Source organism: Garra rufa, chromosome 12 (genome assembly GCF_049309525.1).
Source record: "Garra rufa chromosome 12, GarRuf1.0, whole genome shotgun sequence".
NCBI lineage: Eukaryota > Metazoa > Chordata > Actinopteri > Cypriniformes > Cyprinidae > Garra > Garra rufa.
Window position 1 is genome coordinate 21,636,745 of NC_133372.1, and position 27,826 is coordinate 21,664,570.

The 27,826-nt window shown below is 36.6% G+C and overlaps 1 protein-coding gene across 1 annotated transcript in view; it reads right to left on the reverse strand.

Moving 5' to 3' along the window:
- rptor (regulatory associated protein of MTOR, complex 1) overlaps positions 1–27,826 on the reverse strand; it is a 237,970-nt gene that overhangs the window by 3,749 nt on the left and 206,395 nt on the right. The window contains exons 24-33 of the mRNA XM_073851892.1: positions 20,202–20,307; positions 19,097–19,211; positions 17,846–17,970; positions 17,648–17,749; positions 10,696–10,743; positions 4,983–5,089; positions 4,344–4,471; positions 2,263–2,349; positions 2,045–2,161; positions 352–481 (exon numbers count right to left, since the gene is read on the reverse strand). Of these exons, the coding sequence (XP_073707993.1) occupies positions 352–481; positions 2,045–2,161; positions 2,263–2,349; positions 4,344–4,471; positions 4,983–5,089; positions 10,696–10,743; positions 17,648–17,749; positions 17,846–17,970; positions 19,097–19,211; positions 20,202–20,307 (1,065 nt within the window). The remainder of the gene's footprint in view (positions 1–351; positions 482–2,044; positions 2,162–2,262; positions 2,350–4,343; positions 4,472–4,982; positions 5,090–10,695; positions 10,744–17,647; positions 17,750–17,845; positions 17,971–19,096; positions 19,212–20,201; positions 20,308–27,826) is intronic.

Below are 27,826 nucleotides of genomic sequence, written 5' to 3' on the forward strand. Positions count from 1 at the left end.
AATTATCTGGCTGCGTCTCTGTTCTTTAGAGTGCGCATTGTCAAAATCACATGCAGAATTTTATGGAATTGCATTCTAGCACTATTTTGCCCTGTTTAGTAAAACATTTACTTACATGCTGCTATTCATTACTGCCATCAAGTTATACATTAAAATATGCTTAATTCAAATAGTTTAATCAGTGTACATTTATTTGTTCAAGCTTTATTTGTTTTAGTGTCCTACTGCTATCATAGTAAGTTATGTCAGTTGATTTATTTGAAAATACTGCCCCTTACAGTTTCAAATTAGCTTTCCCAACACTGCAGCTCAAAGTAATAAAGAATGTCTTGATTGAGAAAACTGTCTTACCCAGTAAGGGTGGAAGGCCAGGCAGCTGATGGCTCCAATTCTCTGCCCCATGAAACCATCATAGTATTTAATGTTGCTGATCACATCCCCATTGGAGTTATACACAGCTATAAACTGATTCATAGAGCCACTGGAGAGAGAATGTGAGAGAACGAAAGAAAAAATGATTTAAAAAGAGGCATGAGTTACAAGCATTTTAGGACCAGGGTGACCACCTGCTTATTGCTCCGTCACAGGTGAGCAGATGTGATTCTCTGGGGACAATACAGGACACGTGGGAGAGCAATAACTTACTATTATTAGACTATGTAAAAATGTTATTTGTGACCAGCTCTGTGCAACTCGCACTCTATTTGCCCAGGTCTGAGTGACAGCATTGAGCCTATTCTATCTACTAAATATAATGAACTGAATGTAATTATTGTAGAATTGAAATACACATTTTGTGAAGATGTTTTGAAACAATGTGCATTGTGAAAAGCATTATGCGTTGGAAATGACATTCCTTTCCATTTAATTTAGGCCCTGTGTTATTTGCAGGCGACAGAAGGACACGGTCCGTTTCACTAGTTAAAATAGCTTAAAAAGATTTTTTCAAACTTTGTTAAATTTTCTCTAGATTTTTTTTCTTTTTTATTGAGTTTTCTTATTTATAAACACACCATATCTAACCAACAACAACAGAACACCAGAACACATACACAGGCACTCACCCTTCCATACAGACATATTCAGTGTACACTTGAATAAGTGTAAGATAAAAGATAAAAAAAAAAAAAAAAAGTTTTAATTATAAATACAAAATACATAAATTACTAAAACACAAAAATAAGATTGTCCCCTTTTTTACAATGTCAAGTTCAGACTACATTTACATGCCATTTACATGATATTCATGTATGGTTCCCAAAGCTGATCAAAGTCTTTTTGCTTGCCCTTGGCCATATAAGTTAGTCTCTCCAGTCCGATGCAGTTTAATACCTCTTTTTTCCACATTTTCAGGGATGGGGCATCTATACTCTTCCAACATAGCGCAATAACTCTTCTAGCTTGGAGGACACCAAAATCAAGGAGTTTAGTCTGTTTAAATTTAAAATCAAGTGGATGTATTCCAAGAATACAAAGTTTAGCATTTAAAGGAATCTTGGTATAAAACATGTCTGACATACACTTAATAACCTCTTTCCAAAAAAACTGAATTTTTGAACATTCCCAAAGGCAGTGGTATAATGTCCCTTTATCCTCTAAACATTTAGAACACAAATCTGGGATGTTAACAGACATATGATGAAGTTTAACCGGAGTTATATAGGTTCTCATTAACCATTTATATTGAAGTAATTTAAACCTTGTATTTATTGTCTGTGTTTGTGCTTTAAGACATGCATCTTTCCAGTCTGCCTCATCAATGTCTTCTTGTGTATCCATTTTCCATGCATTTATTTTCTCTAGATTTAAACATTCTTGGAAACATTTGGGATATTGTAAGTACACAAGTCAGCAAAATATATAACACTTTTCTAGTGCTTTTTGGATATTTGAATCTTACATATTATGGCTTTAATGCCAGGTGTAAAGAGAGTCATGGATGCGAAGAAAAAGTTTGTCTTTGGTTTTTTTTTTCTAAACAGCAATATTTTGTACAATGGAAATGATGTATAAATGATGTATAATGTGCAGGTGCATCTCTCACCAAGCGAACAGGTTTGCCTGTGGATGGATGTCCAGAGCCGTCAGTCCTTTCACTGTTTGCAAGATGTTAATTGATTCTGGTGTCCGAGGGTCAAAGAACCGCACATCTCCATTCACACTACAGGAGAGGAGAACTAACTTGTAAGCAATTCAAGAGGAGCGTGAGGGAAATTCTTTAAAAGAAGTGATGAAAATTATGTAAGACAGAAAATCAGTTACCTGACACTGATAATGTGTCCTTCAGGCTCCTTCTGCAGATGTGCCTTCACCACCCAAGCACCGTGTTCCCTATACGTCATCACACGACTGCAGAAAAAGATAGTTGATTAGTAAAAGCAGTTACATTCCACAAAATTCAGACAGCATTATTAAACAGCGACCACTAGAAGGAGCTGCAGGAATGCATTGTACCAGAAAACAGAATAACAATGATCACTGTAGTAACAGCATAGTGGATACATAATACTTAGAAGGGTGTTTCTTCCATTACTGGCATTTTTGTCACTGTGGACATAAGACCATTCAAAAGTCTGGATTAATACGACTGATTGATTGACTGATTGATTGATTGATTGATTGATTGATTGAAGAAATTACTATTACTATTTTTTTCAGCATGAATGCATTAAAGGGACAGTCCACCCAAAATGAAAATATAAAAAATAAATAATAATTTTGAAACATCTTTTATCCCCCCCCCCATGTCATTCCAAACATGTATGATTTCTTTGTTTACATTTTGAAGAATGTTGATAACTACACAGCTGCAGTTCCTGTTGAGTTACTTTTATTCATACAAATAAAATAAATAGGAACTGAAACGGTTCCTAAGGTGATAGCTAAATCACACATTTTGCATGGTAGTTTAAATAAATTCATTCAGAAGCTACTTTTCACACTATTTAATTTGTCCACTAACAATGTCCAACAGAATATATGCAAGGATCACAGGGGAATTTGGTGGAAAATCATCAGTGTAATTTACATCACATCTCAAATTTCATATTGTCTTTAAATACATAGAAATAATATTTTTGGAATAAAATGGCAGATCTTGTCTTGCTAAGACTAATTTCAGCCTAATTATATGCAATTACAGCCTGATTGGAAATAATGCATAACAAATGTATTGTTCACATTTGATATTTACTTTGATTTCTCCTCATCTTCACCAAACATCATGTTTCCTATTTTAAGCATGCTCTTTACTGACACTGTCTCTTTGGTAACCAAGAACACTAGCTTCTGGGGAAAAAAAAAAAACTTGGCATGGTGGGTAACAGTAGAAATTATGCCATAACTAAAAGTAAAAAATCTAAATTGAATAAATATTGAAATTGTTGGTGTATAGATTATTATAGTTTTAAAATGTAATAATAGTTGCATGAAAGATTTTCAAATTAAAGACACTCATAAATAGACACTTTCAAAAGTGTCAGAAGAAACCACCTTTAAACTAGACTGAAACATGACCATGCGCAATGTTACTGGAGGCAAGGAGGTTCTCATACAGACATATTCCTCTGTAACAAAACTTTAAGCAATTTATGCCCTTAAAGTATAGTGGTTGTCAGGTTGTAAGCAAATTAATGAAAAGAAACTCAACAACACTGTGACAACAGGAAATGTCAGCATGAGCTGTGGGACAGGTAGACTGTTTAAAGGTGCATGAAAGCAAAGAAATAAGGCATGGAAGAGAGCTAATTTATGCGATTATAGCAGAGGGGAAATCTTGAGTGTTTGGAAATGCTAGAGCCAGAGGGAGTTGTTAAATTTGCATTATTTAAATATTCATAGGGCTTTTTATGACTTAATGACACTGTTTTCTCATGGAATTTATGGGTGAGTGCATGTCGACACACAGAGATGTGAGTCACTGTTACAGATACTTTTATCCAAACAAAATCAAATGGAAGACAATACAAGCTCAGTGGTGCTGGACAGGAGTGACAATGCATATAGCTACAAGAGTCATGCTGAATCATTTTCTGATCTAGCCAGTTAGAAATTACTTCAAATTTTGACATATCTGATTTATGAAGTCATACCAGTTGTGACGGCACATCAGAGATGAAGACATTTATGATTCAGTAATATGACTCTTTTTAAAGGTCTCTGAGGGTTTATTCAGTGTTTTGATTCCCCTCAAAAGGTCAATAACAGCTCATTCCTTTATGATTCATCTCATATGATTGTTAGTGAAGGTCTCTGAGAATTGGTTCAGTAATATAACTCAGGTGAGGTGTGTGCTCTTTGATAGGTTACTAATTGTAGATGGAGATCTGTAAAAGCTGACTCACCATTCGTTAGGTCCCATTCTGCGGTCATACACCCGAACCGATCCATCACCAAGACCTGCAGCTACGAGTGACCGCTGAGGATCACATGACAGGCTGGTCACACAACTGTCCGCTCCTGTTGGGATGTCCTGCAACACAGACACAAAATCTGAATGAGTTATTGGAGGAGTGCAATTAAATATCATTTAAATATTAAAGCATTTAAATACCATACCAAGACAAATTATTGGGAGTGACAACTGATATTTCTTATGCATTTATGCAAGATTCTGTAATATGTAATTGATTTACAAGCTATCAGAATTTCATTTTACTTCTTGGTCATATAAATATCAGCAACTGCATGTAAATATTAGCAAACAAATTGCATATTTTGCTCAGTTTGGGCCTCTTAATAAAACTGATTTATAAATAGATTTATAATGGTCGCTTTGGATGGACAATAGTTGCTCCAGTGTAGAGACAGTGTAAAGGCTCAATAAACTAGATTTTTAGTACATATCAGAGTACATTTACATCTTACTATGACCTAATCAAGACAATGGCGCACATAAATGATACAGCTACAAAGCTTGCCTATAACCAATGTTTTTAAGGTGAAGGTGTGTATGTGTGTGCAATGTGCGACTCAGCCAGTACCTGCACTTTCATTTCTCTTTCTGTGTCCCAGATTCGTATGACTCGAACGTCACCTGACGTCATCAAGAGGCCAGTCTCTTGTTCCCAGTCCACCACCATACCTGCACCTTCAAAGAAAGTACAGAAGGTTTACACACACACACACACACACACACACACACACACACACACACACACACACACTCACATATACAACTCTCTGCTCTCCATGCTCTATTGACATGTCTGTACATTATGATAATACAGATAAAGATAATACAATCACACACTCACCTTTTGGTTTTAAATTCTTTTAGAATCAAAATGTGGGTGAATGCACATTTTAATGAATGAAAAAAAAAAAAAACTTTGCTTTCTCTTTTCTTAACCTCTCCCTATATAGCTTTTACTAATCTGAAACGAATATGTCTAAAATGTTGTATTTCAAGCAATCCCTGTGTTAGTTTGCCTCTTTATGACGAATTGCTTGTTGTATTCCTTAATTGTAAATTGCTTTGGATAAAGGCATTTGCTAAATTAATAAATGCATATGTGAATACAACAATCTTTCATAAAGAGTCTTCCTAAAACACTGAATACTTAGACGCACAAAGTGAACCCCATATATTGGCTAAATTAAAGTTAAAACCTAAGGACAGAAAGAAAGAAAGAAAGAAAGAAAGAAAGAAAGAAAGAAAGAAAGAAAAAGAAAAAATTTGATGCCACATATGGGTCTGGTTATTCTTATGAGAACAAGAATATTGTAAACTAAGATGAAGGAATTACAAAATGGAAATACAAACATCACAAAAATAATAGGGATAATAATAAGGATAATAAAAAAAAAAAAAACATCAGACACATCATACGACTATTAATGTGTTCATTTCAGGATTAAACTGCAATTATTTACAGAGTTATTCATAACACTAATCAAAAAAGAGCCCATTTTATTTATGATCCAGTAGCACGAGAAGATTTGTTTTCACTGGAATAGACAAACTTCTTTATTATAAGTTTCTAGTTTTTTAATTTTATGATTTAATTTTAACTCAAATAATTTCTTGCACAAATGCAGTGTTCTATTTTAGATTCTCTTCGAGAGACTCAGTTGTATGATTTTCCCTTGTCGATTGGATGGCATTGTAGACTACAGAACGATTTCATTGGTGTTGAGATAATACAGATTACAGATAGCAACTGTAGATAAAATTAATAGAATGTAGAAAAATTAATAAAATAACAAATAGATATGGTTCTCAAGTGGTTCTTAACTATTTTTACTTTAGGATCAAGATTTAACATTGGACATCAAAAAGCAACCTAACAGACCTATTGTTTATTGTACAAATTTACATATTTCCTACATTTTCTAAATTAAAATATTTAAATTACATGACATTATTTTTTTTACTGAAATCATGACAATTATTTCATTCTTCTTCTTCTTATTTCAATAAAACGTAACAGGCTCATTCTTTTTTTTTTTTTTTTGGTTGTGTGTTCAGTTTTAAAACACTCTAATTTCTATGTTCCAGGCAAAGAATAATGTGAACATACACCCAAACACCACAGCCTTACATGCTTGTTAAACTTTTAATGTTAAATAGTTATTAACAAGATTTTCACGAGTAACATGATTTTCCTTTTGCTGCTATAATAGCTTCCACTTTTCTGAAAGGTATTCCATTTGAAGTTAGAACATGGCTGTTGTGCTGTTTTTGCATTTACACAAGAGCAAATTATTCAGCACCAAACTTTGATTTTGGTTTTGCAATTCAACTCCAAATGTTCAGTGGGGTTCAGGTCTTTGTGCAGGCCAGTTAAGTGCCTCCACACTAGAGTTTTCTCCATGGACCTTGCTTGTACATTGAGGCGCAGTCATTTGAAAGTCTCTAGAATGGCACTATATGAAGTAGCAAGAGTAGATTTGTTTTCACTGGAATAGACAAACTTCCTTGTTATAAGTTTCTAGTTTTTCAATTTTATGATTTGATTTTAACTCAAATCATTTTTTGCACAAACGCAGTGTTATATTTTAGTAAGAGTGCTGAGAATGTATGTGTCTGGGTCTACTCACTTGATTAATAGAAACAGAATGAGAGTGAGAGACTCCGGTTCAGGTTGGGTTCTGTCTTAAAATTTGACAGCACTCAGGTCACAGGGCTTCCAGCTTCAGTTTATTGCCTGAGTAGACCTCTAGATTAAACTGACCAAAACCAAGTTCCAATTTACTGCAAAGCTTCAGCTCTCACGCTAATGGCATCTCTTGAAGGACAAGAGGGGAATTTTGTCCTGACTGGTCTGGAGCCCTGGTTCAGTTCTGACTGACTGGCTGTCATTCTCTGATTCTGTTCAATCATTAGAGTAAAGATCAGTCTTATATGAATGTCCCCAACACAGCCAAAAGTTATGTGGATCAACACATGCTGGAAGTGTAGCACTGCTGCCCTACTTTCAAAACTTCTGCTGTCTATCAAAAATCCAATCTTAGGGAAGAGAAACCCCCCTCACATTCATCCCTCCAAACACTGCTGAGATATAAATGGAGAAGCCAAGGGAGAATTTCACATCAGGTATAAAACCTTTATAGCACATTCATCATGAATTTTGGTTTGTCTTCACTAGTTGTAGTAGTTATGCTTAACTGAATAAACTATTAACCCTCTGGGCCTCTTCGGTCATTTTTGACCGAAAAATTTTATGTTTTGAATTTTTAAAAATCGTAGCTTCATCAGAATGAGATGACACTTGGTGACTTTTGATGCATTAGCTATGTGAGTACAAAAAAAATCAGTGACATGATTCGGATATGTTAAAGGGTCAAAAAAAAAATAGTCACACTTGGCTCCTTCGCAGTCAAAAATGACCGACATAGGAAATGAATGGGAAATACGAAAAAATGTGATAATTCAGATAATCTTTTGGTAATACAAGCTACAAATGAGCAACTGTGCTCATTGTGTGCTCAAGTGTTCAGCAAGCAAGGACTGACACTCTAAAATAACAAAAGTACAGAACTGACACACACACGCACACACACGCGCACACCACACGCGCACACACACGCGCACACACACGCGCACACACACGCGCACACACACGCGCACACACACGCGCACACACACACACACACACACACACACACACACACACACACACACACACACACACACACACACACACACACACAGAAATAACCAGAAAAATGCAAAACCTGATATTTATCCAATCAAAAAAAATCTAAACCTTGCCAAAATGTATCTTTTAGAATGTCTGAATATATTTCTAAATGCAAAGCCTAATAAAATGAAGAAACAATAAAAAGAAAAAAAAACAATAGGAATCCCAAAGCCCCTGTATATATGTATATAGGGAGATACAGGAGTTTACATGGCATTACACAAGTTTTTATTTTTTATGCCACTAGATGATGCAATTTTCACTTTAAAAAATGGATTTTAAATGCTTTTACTCTATTTTAATGTGAAATGTTGTATTTATTGAAAAGTAATAAATACATAATTAATTAAAAAATATAATATAAAATATAAATCTACTGGGAAAAAAATGCTCATTAAAACTGTATAAATATTGCATATATTCATAAAAAATGCTCAAAATTCTAAATAATAATTACAAAATATTATTGAACAAAAATATATTTAATTGATTTTCCTGAAGAAAAAAAAGTGTTACTTTTTAAGGCTTCGGTCACTTTTGACCGCGAGGGAGCCAAGTGTGACCCCTTAATGAGGAGGCCCAGAGGGTTAATATGAACTTTTAACGTCTTAACTAGTTGATATGCAAAAAGTATGATATGTGTTCAGCACACACATACCTAGAATATATTATACACACAAAATCATTCTTATAAACACAAACATAAAATGGCTTTAAAGATTTTTATTTGTCCTGTTTAATTATAGGTAGGACACTGTGAATCTGGCAAATAGATGGTTTAGTAATGCTCAAACTTAATTTGTACCTCTATTTTGAAGTTACTGTACTCTGCCTTTATATCGTCTCTAAACCAAGACCAAGACAAAAGGCAGTAACTTTGACATTATAAACAATACTTGGTTGCTGATCACCATTTACAAAATCATTATAGTAACACTTGCATTAAAACTAGTAATAATAATCGCAAAGGCTATAACATAATAGTGACTCTATGAATTGCTTTTCTGACCAGACAAAAAGTTAAACATGTGAGTGTTTACTATTTTGGAACCAATTTATTTGCAATGTTCACTAACGTAAAAGGATGCAATACATAGACTTATTGCTTTTACATCGACTTGAATGAAAATAGCCTAACCTAAAAGGACGATTTGTGGATTGATGTTAATGGCAGCAAGTAGGAATAATGCTCAGAAATGCTTGTGGATTAAACATTGCAGATGATGTTCACTGACATGGATTTTATCAGGTTACAAGAAAAGGAAGGATATGGATTTAACTGCAAACTTTTACTACTGATTTTACATGTGATCATGCGACGCTGTCACGGCATTCAAGTCTACACGCATGCAACTAGAAGTGGGCAGTCCCAGACTGGCACTGAGTGAATAATCTGGATTATAAAAAAAAGAACAAAAAACTTTAAAGATTATTTATGATTACTTATTGGTGTCAATAGTCTTGGCTTGTTTACAGTGTTTTGTTATATGGAGCAGTTAGATCTATCTATCTAATTTGTTTCTAATAATAAATAATAATAATTTTTATTTAGTATATCGCCTTTAAAAGAGTACTTTCTCAAAGCGCTTTACAACACAAACAAACACAACAATCCAAAGTGATACACAAAAAAACAGAATAACAATCAGTTAAAAGCAATGACTAGTAAGTGCTTCAGTGACAGATGTATGGAAATACACAGGCTACACCATAATTTAAATGTGGCAGACTTTAAATAGACATTAAAACAAAGGCAGAATACCATATAACTTCAGGCTGGCACAGCAACTCCATACTGTTGCACTCAATTTTAGATTTCACAACAAAGTCAAAGAGCAGTAACTGGTGTTATACAGTGTTCTGCCTTGGTTTCTCCAGGGGTTTTTGAAGTTACTGTTAAGACAAATTTAAAAAAAAAAAAGACACTGACTCAAGATTCTTATCCACATGATAAGTTTTTGCCTTAGCACGGCAGCTTATATTTTCTTTTTCCAGTAGCACAGTGTACACTTGTGTGTGCACACAGATTCTGATTCAGGTAAAATTAACACACTTATGTTGATAGTGATGTTGCTCAGGGAATATAAAAGCAAAAAATAAAATGTTTTGTACCCCCCCCCCCCCCAACACAAAATCCACACATTTCAACACAAATTTTATGCTCATAATTCATAAATTCCTACAGATTTCATATGTCCTGTGTGTTTGTAAATATGAGCTAATTTAGCTTTCATGAACTAAATTGAGCACCACACTGAAATTAGTTCCTCTGCTAAAGAGGAACTCTACTAAAGCTACTTTTATTTCCTTCCAAATTTTGCATATTTTTCACCAAAAATAGTGCTTAAAAATAAAGAAGAAAAAAAGCTTAAATACTGGTAAGCTTTGACTTCCACCAATCAGAATTGAAGTAAGAATAAAAAGAGCCAATCAAATGGATGCAGAGAAAAATGTTAGGCTATAATTGGGAACAGGAAAACATTAGATGCTTAGTGTCACATGTGCAAACCGCAAATTGAGGTGAAGGAAAAGAAGAGAGAGAAGCACTCACCTCCCTGCTTACTTCTGTCAAGATAGATTGAGACCCGTCGGGCCAAACCTGTGAAATTAGAACAGGAAGAGAAGGGGAAGAGCACAGGAAGGAGATCAGGAGGGCTGGTCAGTATATTAGACAGAGGACACCACCATGTTAGCACACACGTAAACACACACCAGGATGTGATCTGTAGCCTGTCCCAAATAGTGCATTTCATGCGCACTTGTGGGTTTGCAATAGCTTTTATAAAAATGTGAGTCCACAAGACAGTAGGGTGATTCATCTTTCAATTTGCGGTTTCAGAAGGGTGCTCAAGAATGCCTCCCTAGTGGTTATTATGCACCCTCAGTGCACACTTGGACTATCAACACTTTATGTGGCATTACATGATCAAAGTGTGGCGCAAGGTTTCAGGGCAGCATTTGGGACTGGGCCTGTCAGACACACACACACACACACACACACACACACACACACACACACACACACACACACACACACACACACACACACACACACACACACTTTATGGAAACAGGCTCTCTCACACACATTGGTGAATACACACACACACGTGCACACACAGATATGATCCACACTGGATTTCCACCTGAATTTAATTCACCTTATATGTTATCTACATCCACACACTGCAGGAAAGAGAGAGAGAACAAGGCTGTGGTTTCCCAGCATGACATCTGCCAAGTAAATCAGGTTTTCTCACAGGGTGCCAAATAGCAAGTCTGAAATCAGCTCTCAGAGCCAAAACTTTCCTCATCCATCTTAAAGTAGCACAGATGTGCAGGAGTTCTTCAGGAAAGCTAGAAGCTCAAGAATATCCTTGCATTCTGATGTACGTGACTAAGATCTTCCCCTGGCATTAAGGTTTTTATTTTGAAGTAACAACTGAGTATTGAGTCATTTTAAGTATTGAGTATTGAGTCATTCATTGAGTTACTATCCCAGTTATTTTATTTTATTATTATTTATTTAGGTTATTTTTTATTATTATTTAGGAATTATTTCATTTGAGAAATAAAGATTTTTAGGATGATAATCCGTGAGTGTATTTTTTATTTTTTTTTTATAAGTGGAGAAATTGGAGGTCAATTTTAAAAATGTCTTGTTCGTCTTACATCCATTTCTGGTCGTGGAATATCTACTAATAAGCTGATAAGTTAAATGAGGTGTTTGATGTGATACAATAATGCTTGAAAGTGTTTTAAAAGTGTTTTACTTAGCTGTTCTGTGTCAGTTCTTGTGTCACATGGTTATTTACGTATGTATGTATGTATACATGTATCAAGAGCTCCTGTAAAACCACAACAAATTCATTCTGATTCTGGTTCTAATATAACTAGTATACATATTTTTACTTTTTTCTTCTGAAAGTGAACAGTAGTGTTTTACTCTAGCATTACAAAAAAAAATAATTTTAACATTAGCGTAATCATTTTAAGAACTGAATAATAAAAAGGAAAAAATAAAACACTACTTGGTCTTCATTCTTTGAATTCAGTATGCACTGATTCTTATTTAAGCTACAAAAGTTATTTAGGCATGAGCAGTGAGCGATATTTCTCTTTTGTTTATGGCCCGAAATTTTGCAAGTTGTAGCGATATGCATATTGCAATATTTCGATATATACTGCACAGCCCTATTAAGTATACTAAAGAACAGCTTTGTGTGACAAAAAATCTTTCTGTTTGGAGAATCTCCCAACTGCCAAGTAGCAATCGATCATGTGACATGAAAGAATGGATGACCTTTGGCAAGCATTGTGAGATTTTAGAGTATGAGGGGCTTCCTTGCACGATGTTGCAGAAATAGAAACTGAGAAAATGACAAAATGTAGTGCCATTTGTCACAATCACAAACCGGTTAAAAATCATAGAAGAGATACCTTTTTAGCCTGCCACTTTGTTGCTTTGTGTTTGGTTAGGACACAGTGTTAAATCAAAAGGCTGCAGAAAACTATATACTGTATAATATATAAGGCTTATTATTAATATGGACTACCTGCAAAAAATGCTTTTCTTACTTAGATTTTTTGTCTTGTTTCCAGCCAAAATATCTAAAAATTCTTGAATCAGGAAGAATTTTCTAGACAAGTAAAAATTATTGTCTTGTTTTTAGTAAAAACAAGTCAAAATTAGGTGAGTTTTTGCTTAGAACAAGCAAAATAATCTGCCAATGTGGTAAGAAAAATAGTTTAGTTGTCTGCTTGAAATAAGATTTTTTTTCTTACCGCATTGGCAGATTATTTTGCTTGTTTTAAGCAAAAAAACACTTAATTTTGACTTGTTTTTACTAAAAACAAGACAACAATTTTTACTTGTCTAGAAAATCCTTCCTGATTCAAGAATTTGTAGAAATTTTGTCTGGAAACAAGACAGAAAATCTAAGTAAGAAAAGCATTTTTTGCAGTAGTGCCTTTCTTAGTGTGTTTCTTACGCTTTCATTACATGCGAAAGAGATGCATAAACATTCTTTAAAATATCTCCTTTTATGGTCCACCTGTAAGTAATTGGTAAGACATGAGAGTGAATAAGTGATGATAGCTTTTGGGTGAACTAAAACTTTAAAGAGTCATACTGCTGAGAGAAGCCTTGTTCCTCCTTTCCAATTACAGAGGACCCTGAAAAATGTATTTACAGAAATTACAGATAAAACATAAAAACACAGATTTTACAGGGGAACCACAAAAAGTTGTTTAATAAAGTAAATGAAGGAAATAAAAAGAGTGTCTGAAAAGCGGTTACTGTATGTCGGGAATGAGAAATATCACTAAGAATGAGGGCTACAGCAACCAAACTTGGAGGACACAAACATTTATGATTTCTATTAAAGCTACTAATCTTTTACCTAAGCATTTCTGGAATGAAACCATTTCACTTTAACATTGAGGTAAAAGTGCCATACAGCATGGATTCATATACAACATGTTTTTTAATGTAGAAATTTTATTCATGAATTTTAAATTTGGCTAGGAGTCAGTGGTAAGGTCATAAGGACATTCTAGGATTTCCCTCCATCTTCTGTTCTGATGGAGCCATGACCCGGCTCTGATTATGCCAATGGTCTTTCTCCCTGCAGCTGCCCTAGAAACCAGTTTTAATGACAGTTCTGAGATCGGCTCTATGATATCTTTATGTGAAGAACAGAATAAAATTTAAATAATTCACGTAAAACCTTGCATTCCACCGTTGCTCGCCGGGCATACTGTGTTCACATAGGCTGTGTTTGCTGTGGTACACTGTTTGCTGCGCAGTATATACCTGAAGTATGTAAAACTGTTCAAAATATGTTTCGTTTGTGCAATTGTTATCCAGTTTTATGCAAATATGTCTTTAGGCAGTCCAGTCACATAATAAGCCAATAAAGATTGAGTGGGATACAGTATTTTAAAGTATGCTTTTGCTGATGGCACAAACTGGCAAATCTAATAAGCAATCTTGATAGTTAATGCATACTTTTGCATATTGTGCTGTATACAGAATATGGAGACATAGCATACTGTAGAAATATTATGTAGTAGGTTACAACGGGGCTAAAGGCATACCCTAAGAAAACAATGTGCTTTTCACTGTGCAAAAACTGTATGATTGCAGAAAAATATATAAGTCGTTTATTTTGTTAAAAAATCTTATAAATGTATGAGGTGGCAGAGGGGCCTTTTACCCAACACATGGGGTAAAAGGCTCACCAGCATGGGGTAAAAGGCACACAGTATTGATACAAATACTTTAGCTAAAATAATGTTTTTTTTTTTTTTTGTTTTTTTTTCAAATAAAGTTAATACTTGTTCAAAACAATCACTTTAGCCAACTTGTACTATTTTCTGCTTATTTTGATAAATAAAATTATTTTTTGTTCAAAAAATATATATAGTCATTAAAATATGTTAACATAAAACAGATATTTTACAATACAGAAACAAAATCATTTTAAAATGAATGATGGTTTATGGTAAATATGATGGTTTCATTCTAAACATAGTGATTATCTATAAAATGGACACCCAACATAATATATGATATTTACCATTCTGAATCTAACAATGCCATGTCATGCCTGCGATCGTGCCAAGCGTCAGCCGAAATTGCACGTGTATCTTGAAAAGCGGATCAAAGGCGCCTTTTACTCCGGGTAGCCTTTAGCCCCACCGTACCCTACTATACAGAATGCAAATTTAAACAGAAACAAATTTCATTTGTTCATCAAGTTTGAACGTGAAAGTGCAAATGAGACATACAGTGGTATGCCAAAGTTTGGGCACCCTTGTAAATTTTCATTATTTCCTTTATAAATCATTGGTTGTCTGGATAAGAAATTTCAGTTAAATATATCATATAGGAGACAAACACAGTGATATTTGAGAAGTGAAATAAAGTTTATATGATTTATGGAAAGTGTGCAAGAATTATTTAAACAAAATTAGGCATATGCATAAATTTAGGCACCACAAAAGAAAAATTAACTCAATATTTTGTGCATCCTCCTTTTGCAGAAATAACAGCCTCTAAACGCTTTCTATAGCTTCCAATTAGAGTCTGGATTCTGGCAGAAGGTATTTTGGACCATTCTTTTTTACAAAACATCTCCAGTTCAGTCAGGTTTGATGGTTTCCGAGCATGGACAGCCCGCTTTAAATCACACCACAAATTTTCAGTAATATTCAGGTCTGGGGACTGAGATGGCCATTCCAGAACGTTGTACTTGTTCCTCTGCATGAATGCCTTAGTAGATTTTGAGCAGTGTTTAAGGTCGTTGTCTTGTTGAAAGATCCAGCCCCGGTGCAACTTCAACTTTGTCACTGATTCCTGGACATTGTTCTCCAGAATCTGATGATATTGAGTGGAATCCATGCGACCCTCAACTTTAACAAGATTCCCAGTCCCTGCACTGGCCACACAGCCTCACAGCATGATGGAACCACCACCAAATTTTACTGTAGGTAGCAAGTGTTTTTCTTGGAATGCTGTGTTGTTTTTCCGCCATGCATAACCCCCTTGTTTTGCCCAAATAACTCTATTTTAGTTTCATCAGTCCACAGCACCTTATTCCAAAATGAAGCTGGCTTGTCCAAATGTGCTTTAGCATACCTCAAGCGACACCGTTTGTGGCGTGTGCAGAGAAAAGGCTTTTTCCGCATTACTCGTCCATACAGCATCTCCTTGTGTAAAGTGCGCTGAATAGTTGAACGATGCACAGTGACACCATCTGCAGCAAGATGATGTTGTAGGTCTTTGGAGCTGGTCTGTGGGTTGACTGTGACTGTTCTCACCATCCTGCGCCTCTGCTTATCTGAGATTTTTCTTGGTCTGCTACTTCGGGCCTTAACTAGAACTGTGCCTCTGGTCTTCCAATTCCTCATAATGTTCCTCACAGTTGAAACTGAGGGCTTAAATCTCTGAGACAGCTTTCTGTATCTTTCCCCTAAACCATGATGTTCAACAATCATTGTTTTCAGGTCATCTGAGAGTTGTTTTGAGGCCCCCATGTTGCCACTCTTTAGAGAAGATGCAAAGAGGAGAAACACTTACAATTGGCCTCCTTTAAATACTTTCTCATGATTGGATTCACCTGTGTATGGAGGTCAAGGGTCACTGAGGTTACCAAACCAATTTTGAGTTCTAATAATTAGTGCTAAAGGTATTGAAATCAATAAAATGACAAGGGTGCCTAAATTTATCCACATGCCTAATTTTGTTTAAATAATTCTTGCACACTTTCCATAAATCATATAAACTTTATTTCACTTCTCAAATATCACTGTGTTTGTCTCCTATATGATATATTTAGCTGGAATTTCTCATCCAGACAACCAATGATTTATAAAGGAAAATAATGAAAATTTACAGGGGTGCTCAAACTTTGGCATGCCACTGTAAGAGCTCGGAAGTCAAGTTTTTCAATCTATTTGTCATACAAATCTATTATATGTAGTCAAACTACTTGTCCTTTTTGACAGTGACAGTTAATATCTAGTTGTGCTGTATGCGAAGGGCCATCTTAATGTTCTGCATTTTGTGTTCTACAGAAATAAAGAACACAAAAATTATGTTTTGAACACCATGGGGTATAGTTGAGGCTGACTGCTCGTGCACCCACAGACAAACACACAGAAGCTGGGGGAAAGAGTCTAACTGGGTTTAACTGATGGGCTGTGATAAGCCCCACTGCTGACAACTAATGTCAGTCCTAGTCTGACTCATGCTGACTCTGACATGTCCTTCAGCTCATTTCAATGTGCAATTTAATTTCTCAAAATCTCACCAAGAATAACCAGGTTATGAGACAAATTCATCTACATACAACAGACGAAGCACCATCTATGAGGCTTGTCTTGTTTTGATATCACCCACCTGGAATAATGAAAAGGCACTGGGACTATAATATTATTCTGTTTAGTCTTGTCAGTTTTGTGATCTGGTATGAAGAGACTTAACTTCTTTAACAGACGGAACAACAGTTATTTGGCAGTGATCTGAATTTGAAAGTTTTCACAAGATTTTCAGTCTGTCCAAATACAGAAAAGAGGAAGGAATAGAAATAATATTAATCACAGAAAATTGAGAAGCATATCTGATCAAAAAATATAAATGTACTGAACTAATTAGCCATTTTTTTTATCTTAACGTGTAATGTAAATTATAAGCATACCCAAAAAAACGCAAAAGTTCCAGCTAAGATAATAAACTCACACAAATGTTGTCCAACACAAACAATTGTGAAATAAACACTACTGCCTTGTTTTGAAAATAGACCCACAAAACTATAACTAATATAATCGTACCAGAGCACCCATGGGCATCTCTACAGTCCCGCGTCATGCAGGAAGACTGGAAATTCCGACAGCTTTTTCCAAAACTGGCCGAGCAGAAAGTCGACGGGGGAAAAGAAACTCAGATGACAGAAGAAAAGCGGTATCCGCACAGAGAGTGTATGAGTGTGAAAGCAAACCTCGTGTGGTGGGCAGCATGTCGGATAGCCCCTGCCACGCTGTGACCATCTCTGGATTTCTCTGGTCAGCAAAGTTCTTCCAAATTCGCAAAGCTCCATCATCTGCACAAAAAGTGTCATGGTGCAAGTCAGCATCAAAAGTGACTAATATGAGAGCCAATCAAAATTTGCATCAACTTGACTGATAGCTGAACTGACCAGTGGCCGTGAGGAGGAGAGAGCAGTCATGCCCATTAAGGTACTCCATAGCTGTAATGCGTGTGTACCGTGGGTTCCCATTGTAGAAATAATCCAACCTCTCTCCTTTTTCCCAGTCCCAAAAACTGTTCCACACACACAGAACACAGCTGTAATACAGTAGCTCACAATGCCTCTATGCATATCTATAGATAGCTAGTTTGAGTTCAGGGAAAATATTACTGACAAGTGTAGCATACCAAATACATGTCACTGATAAACAGACAACATTACAAAATATGTTACACATATGAACAATATGGCTGGACAATTTTGCTAACTTTTGTTAAAAATAATTAAGGCATGATTTTCTCAGTGGAAGGAGAAATTACATTTGTTCATTTTAATTTGCAACAATGTACCAATACATGGTAATGAACAGCAAAATTTACCACATATATTTTAATTTTTAAGCATGTACAACACAACAGAGACACCCTCAACATTGTTGCATCAGATTTTACAGTGTATCTCACAGAATTTTGTGAGACTATGGAGGGATCTTGGTAATTTGTATTGTAATACAGCTGCACAGCAAAATAAATGTAAATACAAATATATTAAATTTTTTAATAAAATAAGTATATTATTTTATGTCATACTACAGCAGTAAAATTACAATGATTTCTTCATTTCTTTTTCTTCACTTGAAAGAGTTAAACCCTCAAGCGTTTAATTTGACAGAAAACAGCAGGTTCCCAATGCAGAGATGGAATTCGCTGCATTTACTATGAACAGAGCTGTCCCGAGATGGTTAAAACGCTGGGTCATTTGCTGCTTGTGTAAACACAGTACTACGCTTTAATTTGAAAAATGCAGTAAAATATATAATATATTTATTTAATTAAACTGCAGCCCTTTAAACACCAAGTTATACCGCAAGTTCAATTTTATTTTGATTGATAGATCAAAATAAATTTTATCCAGTTTTATGCAATGCCAAAGCAATGACACAAACAACATTACAAGATTTTTTTTTTGTTAAAAGAGGAGTAAAAACATTTTCGGTTCATTATGAAGCTTGTGGGTGGTCTACATAAGACAGAGTCTACATAATTAAGGGAACACACTGTTCTATGTGCAGTACTGTGAAAAGTGGTATTATTTGAAAAAAATCCTAATGTTATTATGGTCTTATGCTTGATTATATCTTTTCCAAAGTGTTATGATTGCAGATGAATGTGATTGTGTATGTTACAGTCAGCCACTCACCAAATTGAGTCTTTATCAGCTACAGCGATGCAAGGGTTAAATGGATGAAACTTCACCACTGATGGCACTCCTGGGTTTCTGTTGATGAAGATCTGATCATCTAACCGTGTCACTCCTAAAACCACGAGAGAAATGGATAAGAATGTTGCTCAGTTGGAACAGGTTTAATTAGTAAAATGTTGCACTTTACTAATGACTACAACAGTCTTTTGGTTTACAAGTTTTTGAGAAAAATGTGAGGATGACACTACTGAACTTCAGTGTGAGACTTGCAGATGGGAGAAAAATATGCATGAAGGGAACTCAGAGGGAATTGAGGATTTGATTCAGTTCCTCCAGCTAGACTGAATGAGGGCAGCCCCACTCTCGGCTTCAGAGGGGAGGATGGCAGAGAGAGTGATGAAAGGAGAAAGACACGCAAGAGCGAGCAGAATCCTCCGCTCTGACGCAACCAGTCCTGCGCACTTGTGTGTGTGTGTGCAGGCACTGACGTCAGCATGTTAGCCATTCCGTTTGAGACTCTGCTGACTTCAGACAGGGAGCCAAGCACATTGCTGTTTTTAAGCTTGGGGCTTTCACACACAAAAACTACAGCATATAACCCAGTTTACCCAGTTCCACTTGTGAAATCCACATTATCAAAAGCATCTAATGTACAGAGATTAAAAGCAAGCCTGATAAAGGTTTACTGCAGACCAGGGATGACGAAAAAAAAAGTCAATGGATATTATTGCATACCGACCTGAGAATCATTTTCCCTCATAATATTTAAGCATAATATCTGATCAGCTGTTTAGAATCAGAATTAAATACCAGATACCACAGAGAGCATCAATCTTTTGATCTTGCTTAAACATAGTACCTTGTTTAAAAAAAAAAACTGTAAATAGATAATATACACATTTAATTACATTTCAAGCTAGTTACTTAACGAAGTTATATTGCAAGTTTGATTTTAATTAAATTAATAGATGCAATATTCACTGAAGTACCAAAAATAAATAAATAAATTGGGGACACTTTGTTTTGGTGGGAGAAGTGAAAAGATATTAACTTCGATGATTCTATTTCATGCTCATGCTGTTTTACAGTTGGAAACCAGCACCTCTTTGAGTGATGCGTTGGCTTTGTCTGCGTACTCGTGCATTGCGTAAGAATCTCCACTCTCTCTCCTTTCGAACCTGACTTTCCAAATCATGCTCTTCTGGAATCTGAAAGAGAACAAAGAATTACATTTTCAAATGATGGAGCACCGAGTGGAATGGTTTAAAACCATATATATTCAAATACACACATCCACTTTGTGAAACTCTAGAGACTGTAATTGTGTAAAGTCAAATTACTTTTATATAGTGCTTTAAAAGCACTATATAAAATATAATTGTTTCAAAGCGGCTTCACAGTAATAAAGAGGAAAATAACAAAAGGATGCAAACTTCACAAAGCATGAAAATAAAGACTAATAGTTTAATCTCTCTGAAAAAGGAATTTTGATTGTGGTCTCTCACTCTGTCTATACTTTCACATGTCTGGTAAATTTCTAAAAAGTGTGACTGATGTTCTATCTTCCTGTCCCCAAAACTCTCTCTCTCCATTTGTAAGAATAAGAACAACAAGCTAAATAAAGTATTCAGGTATGCACACACAGAGCTGAAGCCCTGAGAGAGAGAGAATCACATCCGCAGCTAGTTAGCCCTGATCGATCCAGTCTTCCAGATAAGATCTCCAGAGAAGGGCAGATCCTATGCCACAAGCCCAAGTCCAAGCTCCTCAAGCAGGGTAAGAAATCACACCTGTCTCCTCTTTCTGGAGCTCTGGGGCTTCATATCAATCTCTTAATGATAATCAATAATTCGTTTTTTTCTGTGGAAAAGCAGCAGTGAGTTTGTACATGTGATTACTTGCTCTGCTGGGACTGTGAATATGTCAGAGTTAATGGTCTCCTCTCCAGCGGTTATTATTCTGTTGCATGCAAACACTCACACGGTCAACCTATCACATCACACCCATCACTCTAATAGACTGGAATAGAGCTCTTCTTTCTCAAGATGGATTTCTCAGTTTGCACTCAAAATGTGTTCTTATCTATTATGCACTTTTCAAACTTATGTCCAGACTGCTCTCTGTTTAGTACACTTTACAGCACATATGAGTTGTACATGCTGTTCCTTTTTTATCAGGGAACCCCAAGAACACTTGTTTTCTTACGGACTGGTGTAAGTAGAGGTTGAACAAATTGTATTTTTTTTTAATGAATGATCCATTATGATATTTAGAGAGCAGGTGGCGATAACTAATATAATACAAATATATACAACTGCAATAATGTAATATAATGATACATACAAAACTGGTAAAATGAAATTAAAATATTTACACAATGTTTAATAGAAAAAAAAAAAAAAAAAAAAAAAAAATATATATATATATATATATATATATATATATATATATATATAGCGATTCAAAAGGAAGGCAATAAACATGAGAAATGCCAGTTACACAAGGTTTCCATCGTTCAAAATAGTAAAAGCTAGGACAGGAAGGGAATAAGGGATAGTGAGAGCATAAACAACTAAAAGCATTGAGCTGCTATTATTATTTTCCTTTTTTTAATGAGGATGCAGTTAGATGCTCAAGGATGAGATGACTTTTCAGTTTCTCAAAAATTGAGAAGGATTCAGCTGTCCGGATGGAGTTAGGTAGGTCATTCCACCAGCAAGGAATGGTGAAGGAAAACGTCCTTGAGACTCATTTACAGACCACAGGATTCTGGAGGAGTTAGTTTTGAGCTCACTAAAAACATGCTGCTGCATTCTGAATCATCTGCATAGGTCTGATTGCAGATGTTGGATGTCCAGGCAGAAGCGCATTACAATAGTCCAACCTAGAAATGATGATGGCCTGGACGAGAAGCTGTGTTGCGTGTTCTTTTAGGAAGGGCCTGATCTTTGTTAATGTTGTGCAATTCAAATCTGCAAGATCATGCAAGTTTTTTTTTTTTTTTTTAGGGTCCTCCTCACTACCTGTAGCATGAGGCAGTACCTGCAACTCAAACAAGTCCCACATGTGTTTCCAGCTCTTCCGAGAGGACCGGCATCTGCTCCTTTGTGCAAGGAGGAACAAAAAAACAGAATCGATGAGGGTGGCATGAGGGTCCAATGTACTCTAGTTGAACCTGTTCTCACTTGCTATGAAGAACGCTATACCGCTTGCAACATCATTCGGTATGACTGGGTTGGAGGTGGGTTAGTGATGGTTTGGGGACGAATATCCTTGGAGAATCACACAGACATCCATGTGCTAGCTAATGGCACCCTTACTGTTGTTAAGTACTGGGATGATACCTTTTGTCAGACCTTTGTCTATAGACCTTACGTGGTGCAGTGGGCCTTGGGTTCCCTTTTGGTGCATGGCCTCAGTGTGTAGGCAGTTTCTGGATGATAAAGGTATTGATGCCATCACACTGGCCCTCACACTTCTCAGACCTGAATCCAACTGAGAACCTCTGGGACATTATGTATTGCAGCATCTAAAGCCAACAAGCAGCAACGTAGTCCAGCTCGCATTATGACATTATTACTCATAATTCATTACATAAATAATAATGCTAAAATAATATATAGAATAGTTTTAATATATATTAGATTGTGTATGCTCATTTCTTGATGTTTTATGTTATGTTGTCTCCAACACATTATTGATTATTAATGTGTCTTGTTGTCTTGCAGTAAACATGAGGTATTACTCTCAGTTCTGTGCCACGGGCTGTGTGTGTTCCTCAATGATCACATACTGATGGATGCATACTGCCTCAGGACTAGACACAAAACGCACACACACACAGATACAGTCGTGGCCAAAAGTTTTGAGAATGACACAAGTATTAGTTTTCACAAAGTTTGCTGGTAAACTGCTTTTAGATCTTTGTTTCAGTTGTTTCTGTGATGTACTGAAATATAATTACAAGCACTTCATACGTTTCAAAGGCTTTTATCGACAATAACATGACATTTATGCAAAGAGTCAGTATTTGCAGTGTTGGCCCTTCTTTTTCAGGACCTCTGCAATTCGACTGGGCATGCTCTCAATCAACTTCTGGGCCAAATCCTGACTGATGGCAACCCATTCTTTCATAACCACTTCTTGGAGTCTGTCAGAATTAGTGGGTTTTTGTTTGTCCACCCGCCTCTTGAGGATTGACCACAAGTTCTCAATGGGATTAAGATCTGGGGAGTTTCCAGGCCATGGTCCCAAAATTTCAACGTTTTGGTCCCCGAGCCACTTAGTTATCACTTTTGCCTTATGGCACGGTGCTCCATCGTGCTGGAAAATGCATTGTTCTTCACCAAAATGTTGTTGGATTGTTGGAAGAAGTTGCTGTTGGAGGGTGTTTTGGTACCATTCTTTATTCATGGCTGTGTTTTTGGACAAAACTGTGAGTGAGCCCACTCCCTTGGATGAGAAGCAACCCCACATATGAATGGTCTCAGGATGCTTTACTGTTGGCATGACACAGGACTGATGGTAGCGCTCACCTTTTCTTCTCCAGACAAGCCTTTTTCCAGATGCCCCAAACAATCGGAAAGAGGCTTCATCGGAGAACATGACTTTACCCCAGTCCTCAGCAGTCCATTCGCCATACTTTTTGCAGAAGATCAATCTGTCCCTAATGTTTTTTTTGGAGAGAAGTGGCTTCTTTGCTGCCCTTCTCGACACCAGGCCATCTTCCAAAAGTCTTGGCCTCAGTGTGCGTGCGGATGCGCTCACACCTGCCTGCTGCCATTCCTGAGCAAGCTCTGCACTGGTGGCACTCCGATCCCGCAGCTGAATCCTCTTTAGGAGACGATCCTGGCACTTGCTGGACTTTCTTGGACGCCCTGAAGCCTTCTTAACAAGAATTGAACCTCTTTCTTTGAAGTTCTTGATGATCCTATAAATTGTTGATTTAGGTGCAATCTTAGTAGCCACAATATCCTTGCCTGTGAAGCCATTTTTATGCAACGCAATGATGGCTGCACGCGTTTCTTTGCAGGTCACCATGGTTAACAATGGAAGATCAATGATTTCAAGCATCACCCTCCTTTTAACATGTCAAGTCTGACATTCTAACCCAATCAGCCTGACATAATGATCTCCAGCCTTGTGCTCGTCAACATTCTCACCTGAGTTAACAAGACGATTACTGAAATGATCTCAGCAGGTCATTTAATGACAGCAATGAAATGCAGTGGAAAGTTTTTTTCTGGATTAAGTTAATTTTCATGGCAAAGAAGAACTATGCAATTCATCTGATCACTCTTCATAACATTCTGGAGTATATGCAAATTGCTATTATAAAAACTTAAGCAGCAACTTTTCCTATTTCCAATATTTATGTAATTCTCAAAACTTTTGGCCACGACTGTACACACAACACCCATGTCTCTGCTTAAAGACAAAGAACAACACAATACACTCATTTGCACATGATAAATACAAACGACTGCTAAGTAATGACCTTATTGAAATACTGTGGCGGTGCTGTGCATTAGATGTGGTATTAGATGATGTTACCATGGTCCTGAATGATCACCATTTTTATACATCATGGTATTTACATAGTACACCATGGAACATGCCCAAATAACCTGGTAGGAACATGGTACTTTTGTTAGTGTGTGCTGACTATATGCACACTTATAAAGACTAAATTCACAGTGGAAAGAATGTACAGAAATAATTGTATAGCACAGCCCTAAGCAGAGATCAGCATCAAAGGATCCAAACACAAATATTTTTAAATACTGGTTTATGGAATAGCACACTGATTACAGAATCAGCAGCAGTTTTGTTTGTGAGGGAGTGCCCTCTGGGGACAATAAAGTTTGACAGCTCTAGTATGGCTGGGAACAGGCAGAATTTTTTTTCTTCAAGAAAAACACTCTCATGGGAGTGTTATCGCCATGGGAACAGAAACTAGCATAACTTTTATTGGGTCACGAAATCTTACCTCATTGTACATCACCTTATCACCTTACAATCTTTAAAATCTGCATACACAAGGTGTCATGCACTCTGGAACCTTCGTGGCCTACCCTACCTTAGAATTCATTGCACGGCGGTGACGACAGGATTTTTTTTTTTTTTTAAGAGAAATTGCCCTTTTAAATGTACAGTAAGAACTGTTATTTAGCAATTTACTTAAATATGTAATTATACAAATGTAAAAATTAAAAACTTTAAAGCAGTTCAAATATTCACTTATATCTTAAGATGCAATTTTATTTAGTATATACTCATCGTTATGTACAGAAATGGACAAAGATAACATATTTAGACAGACTTTTAAAAAAAGTCCAGTAAAAACAATTTTTGCATCATCCCTAGCTATAACAGTTGCTAGGCAACAAGATCAATCCACCATAGGCTAGACCATCAGATGCAGCCTCTGAATTAAGACAGCTATAGCCCTGAGCTGCCTTAAAATTCTTGGACTCACCATTTTGCCATCCTGATCTCTCACCTTCCTGTTCCTGTTGTCAGCCTGTGTCCTGCTGTTTGGAATTATTTTATGATTTCTTTGATGCTGGAGTTAACTTTATACTTCCCTGATAGAGGACTCAGATCTGTATTAGTTCCTGCTTTTCCCGCTTGCCATTGTTTTTTTGGATAATATTAAAGGGTTAGTTCACCCAAAAATTAAAATTCTGTCATTAATTACTAACCCTCATGTTCCAAACATGTAAGACCTCCTTTCGGAACACAATTTAAGATATTTTTAATGAAACCCGAGAGCTCTTTGACCCTCTCATTGACCATGTTCAAGGCGCAGAAAAGTACCAAGATGATCGACCTTGTGACATCACTGGTAACTGTAATTTTACGAAGCTACAAGAATACTTTCACTTTTTTACTTTTTCTTAAACAAACAATGTGGAATATAGGCATTATTTTTGTTTTCTTTACACAAAAAAGTATTCCCGTAGCTCCACTTTTAGGTGAACTATACCTTTAGGCCAATATCCTTAGCTGTAGTTCCTGCTGTTGTGGGTCTCTGTTTACTAAATGAAAAAATCTGTTACCTGTAATGTAAAGCCCGCTGAATGTCTGATCATTTACCTCCCACTCCTGCTCTCTCCCATAAACATTTTAATACTGTATATAATTTTGCGCACCAGGGAGCTCCTCTATCAATATGCAGGCATATTGAAAATGCTTTTGAATGAGCGCTGTTCACTCTCACTTTTGATTCGCAATCACAAGCACATCTTACGAGGTAAGATACTGTATTTGTCAATGAGCTTAGGATCTGTTTAGCAGCAAATCTTCCACCATGGTCATGTCAATTATCTTTCAGTGAAATCCTCCTCAAGTTCGTGTTGGATGCAGGGTTGTCAAGCGTGTGTTTTTCCACAGAATTGGGCTACTTTTAGACTGTTGCCATGGGTTGATCACATTCACATCATATTGCCCCATTAATACCAATAGGCAATCTGACTCTTAAGCAGCATCTGAACTGGGTGCTGTGGATACAATATGTGGCTCTCCTTGCATGGCTGTTGAAGTTTATAAAGTGGAAAACATGTGTCATAAAGCAGCTATTTTCCTGTACCCAATCCCTTTCTATGCAGCAGTTCATAACGCCCAACACCAAGCCAGTGTCAATCACCAGAGCCAAGCCAAGTCTCGTCACACCGAGTCGGCTAAACACAGTTCCAAGACAGCAGTCCCTGTGAGTAATATTCTGGCTTCTTTTCAAATTCGCTCCAGTCCACGAGTCTGCTTCAGCCCATGAGTCTGTTCCACACCACAAATCCTCTTCAGTGTCCGCTTCAGATTCCAGCTCAACTTTAGAATCCATTCTGGCCCATGAGCTCAGTCCAGTAGTGGCTTTAGTCCCTGAGCACAGTCTAGAATCCAAACCAGAGTCTGTCACCAAGTCCGTCCCCAAGTCCATACTAGAATTCAATCTGAGTCCAGACCAGTATCCCACAAATCCTCCAAACGAAACACCATATTGGCCCCGCAGAAAAAAGGCAGAGAATGAAAACAGGTCCTCCCCTGAACATCTTATGGTTATATTTATTCCAGAGATTTCAGCACCCTCAAGCCCAGAGCTCTCAGTGCTGCCAAGTCAAATGGTCACAACGCTGCCAAGTCAGGTGATTTCAGAGCTACCAAGCCTAGTAGTCTTAGCGCATCAGAATCTGGTGGTTCCAAAATTATCTGTTGTGTCTGTGATGGCTACCAGAAGCTTGTATGTTTGGGTCACATACAAATCTACAAATCCTAAGGAGATGGCAGCTACCACTATGGATTCTTCTAAGGCAGTGGTATGTAATTGTGAACTCTGTTTTACAGTACATGCAATCATAGGTGTTTCCGTCAGGGCCAAGGAAGCTATTTCCAGTTTCATGATCCCTCAACTCAGCCCAGACAGTCGATTCTAATTTGTCTGCCTGTTTTGTTATGACCAAGGAGGTCCATGCTGGGCAAAGGGGCTATTCCTATGTCCATTTCAGTTGGAGAGATTAATTCAATGTCCCTTGACTAAGCCAAGGGATTTGATTCTCTATCATAGCTCTGCCTTTACTGTGCGTCTTCAATGCCCTTACCCTGCCCCTTGTTTCCTTTTACCACATCCCTTGTTTAGCCCTTGACTATTTCTTCTTTTGTTAATTCTGTTGTTTTGTTAAACCTGTTCCCCATATGCCTTTCTCTTTATTTAAGTTCACCAGATATTTTCTG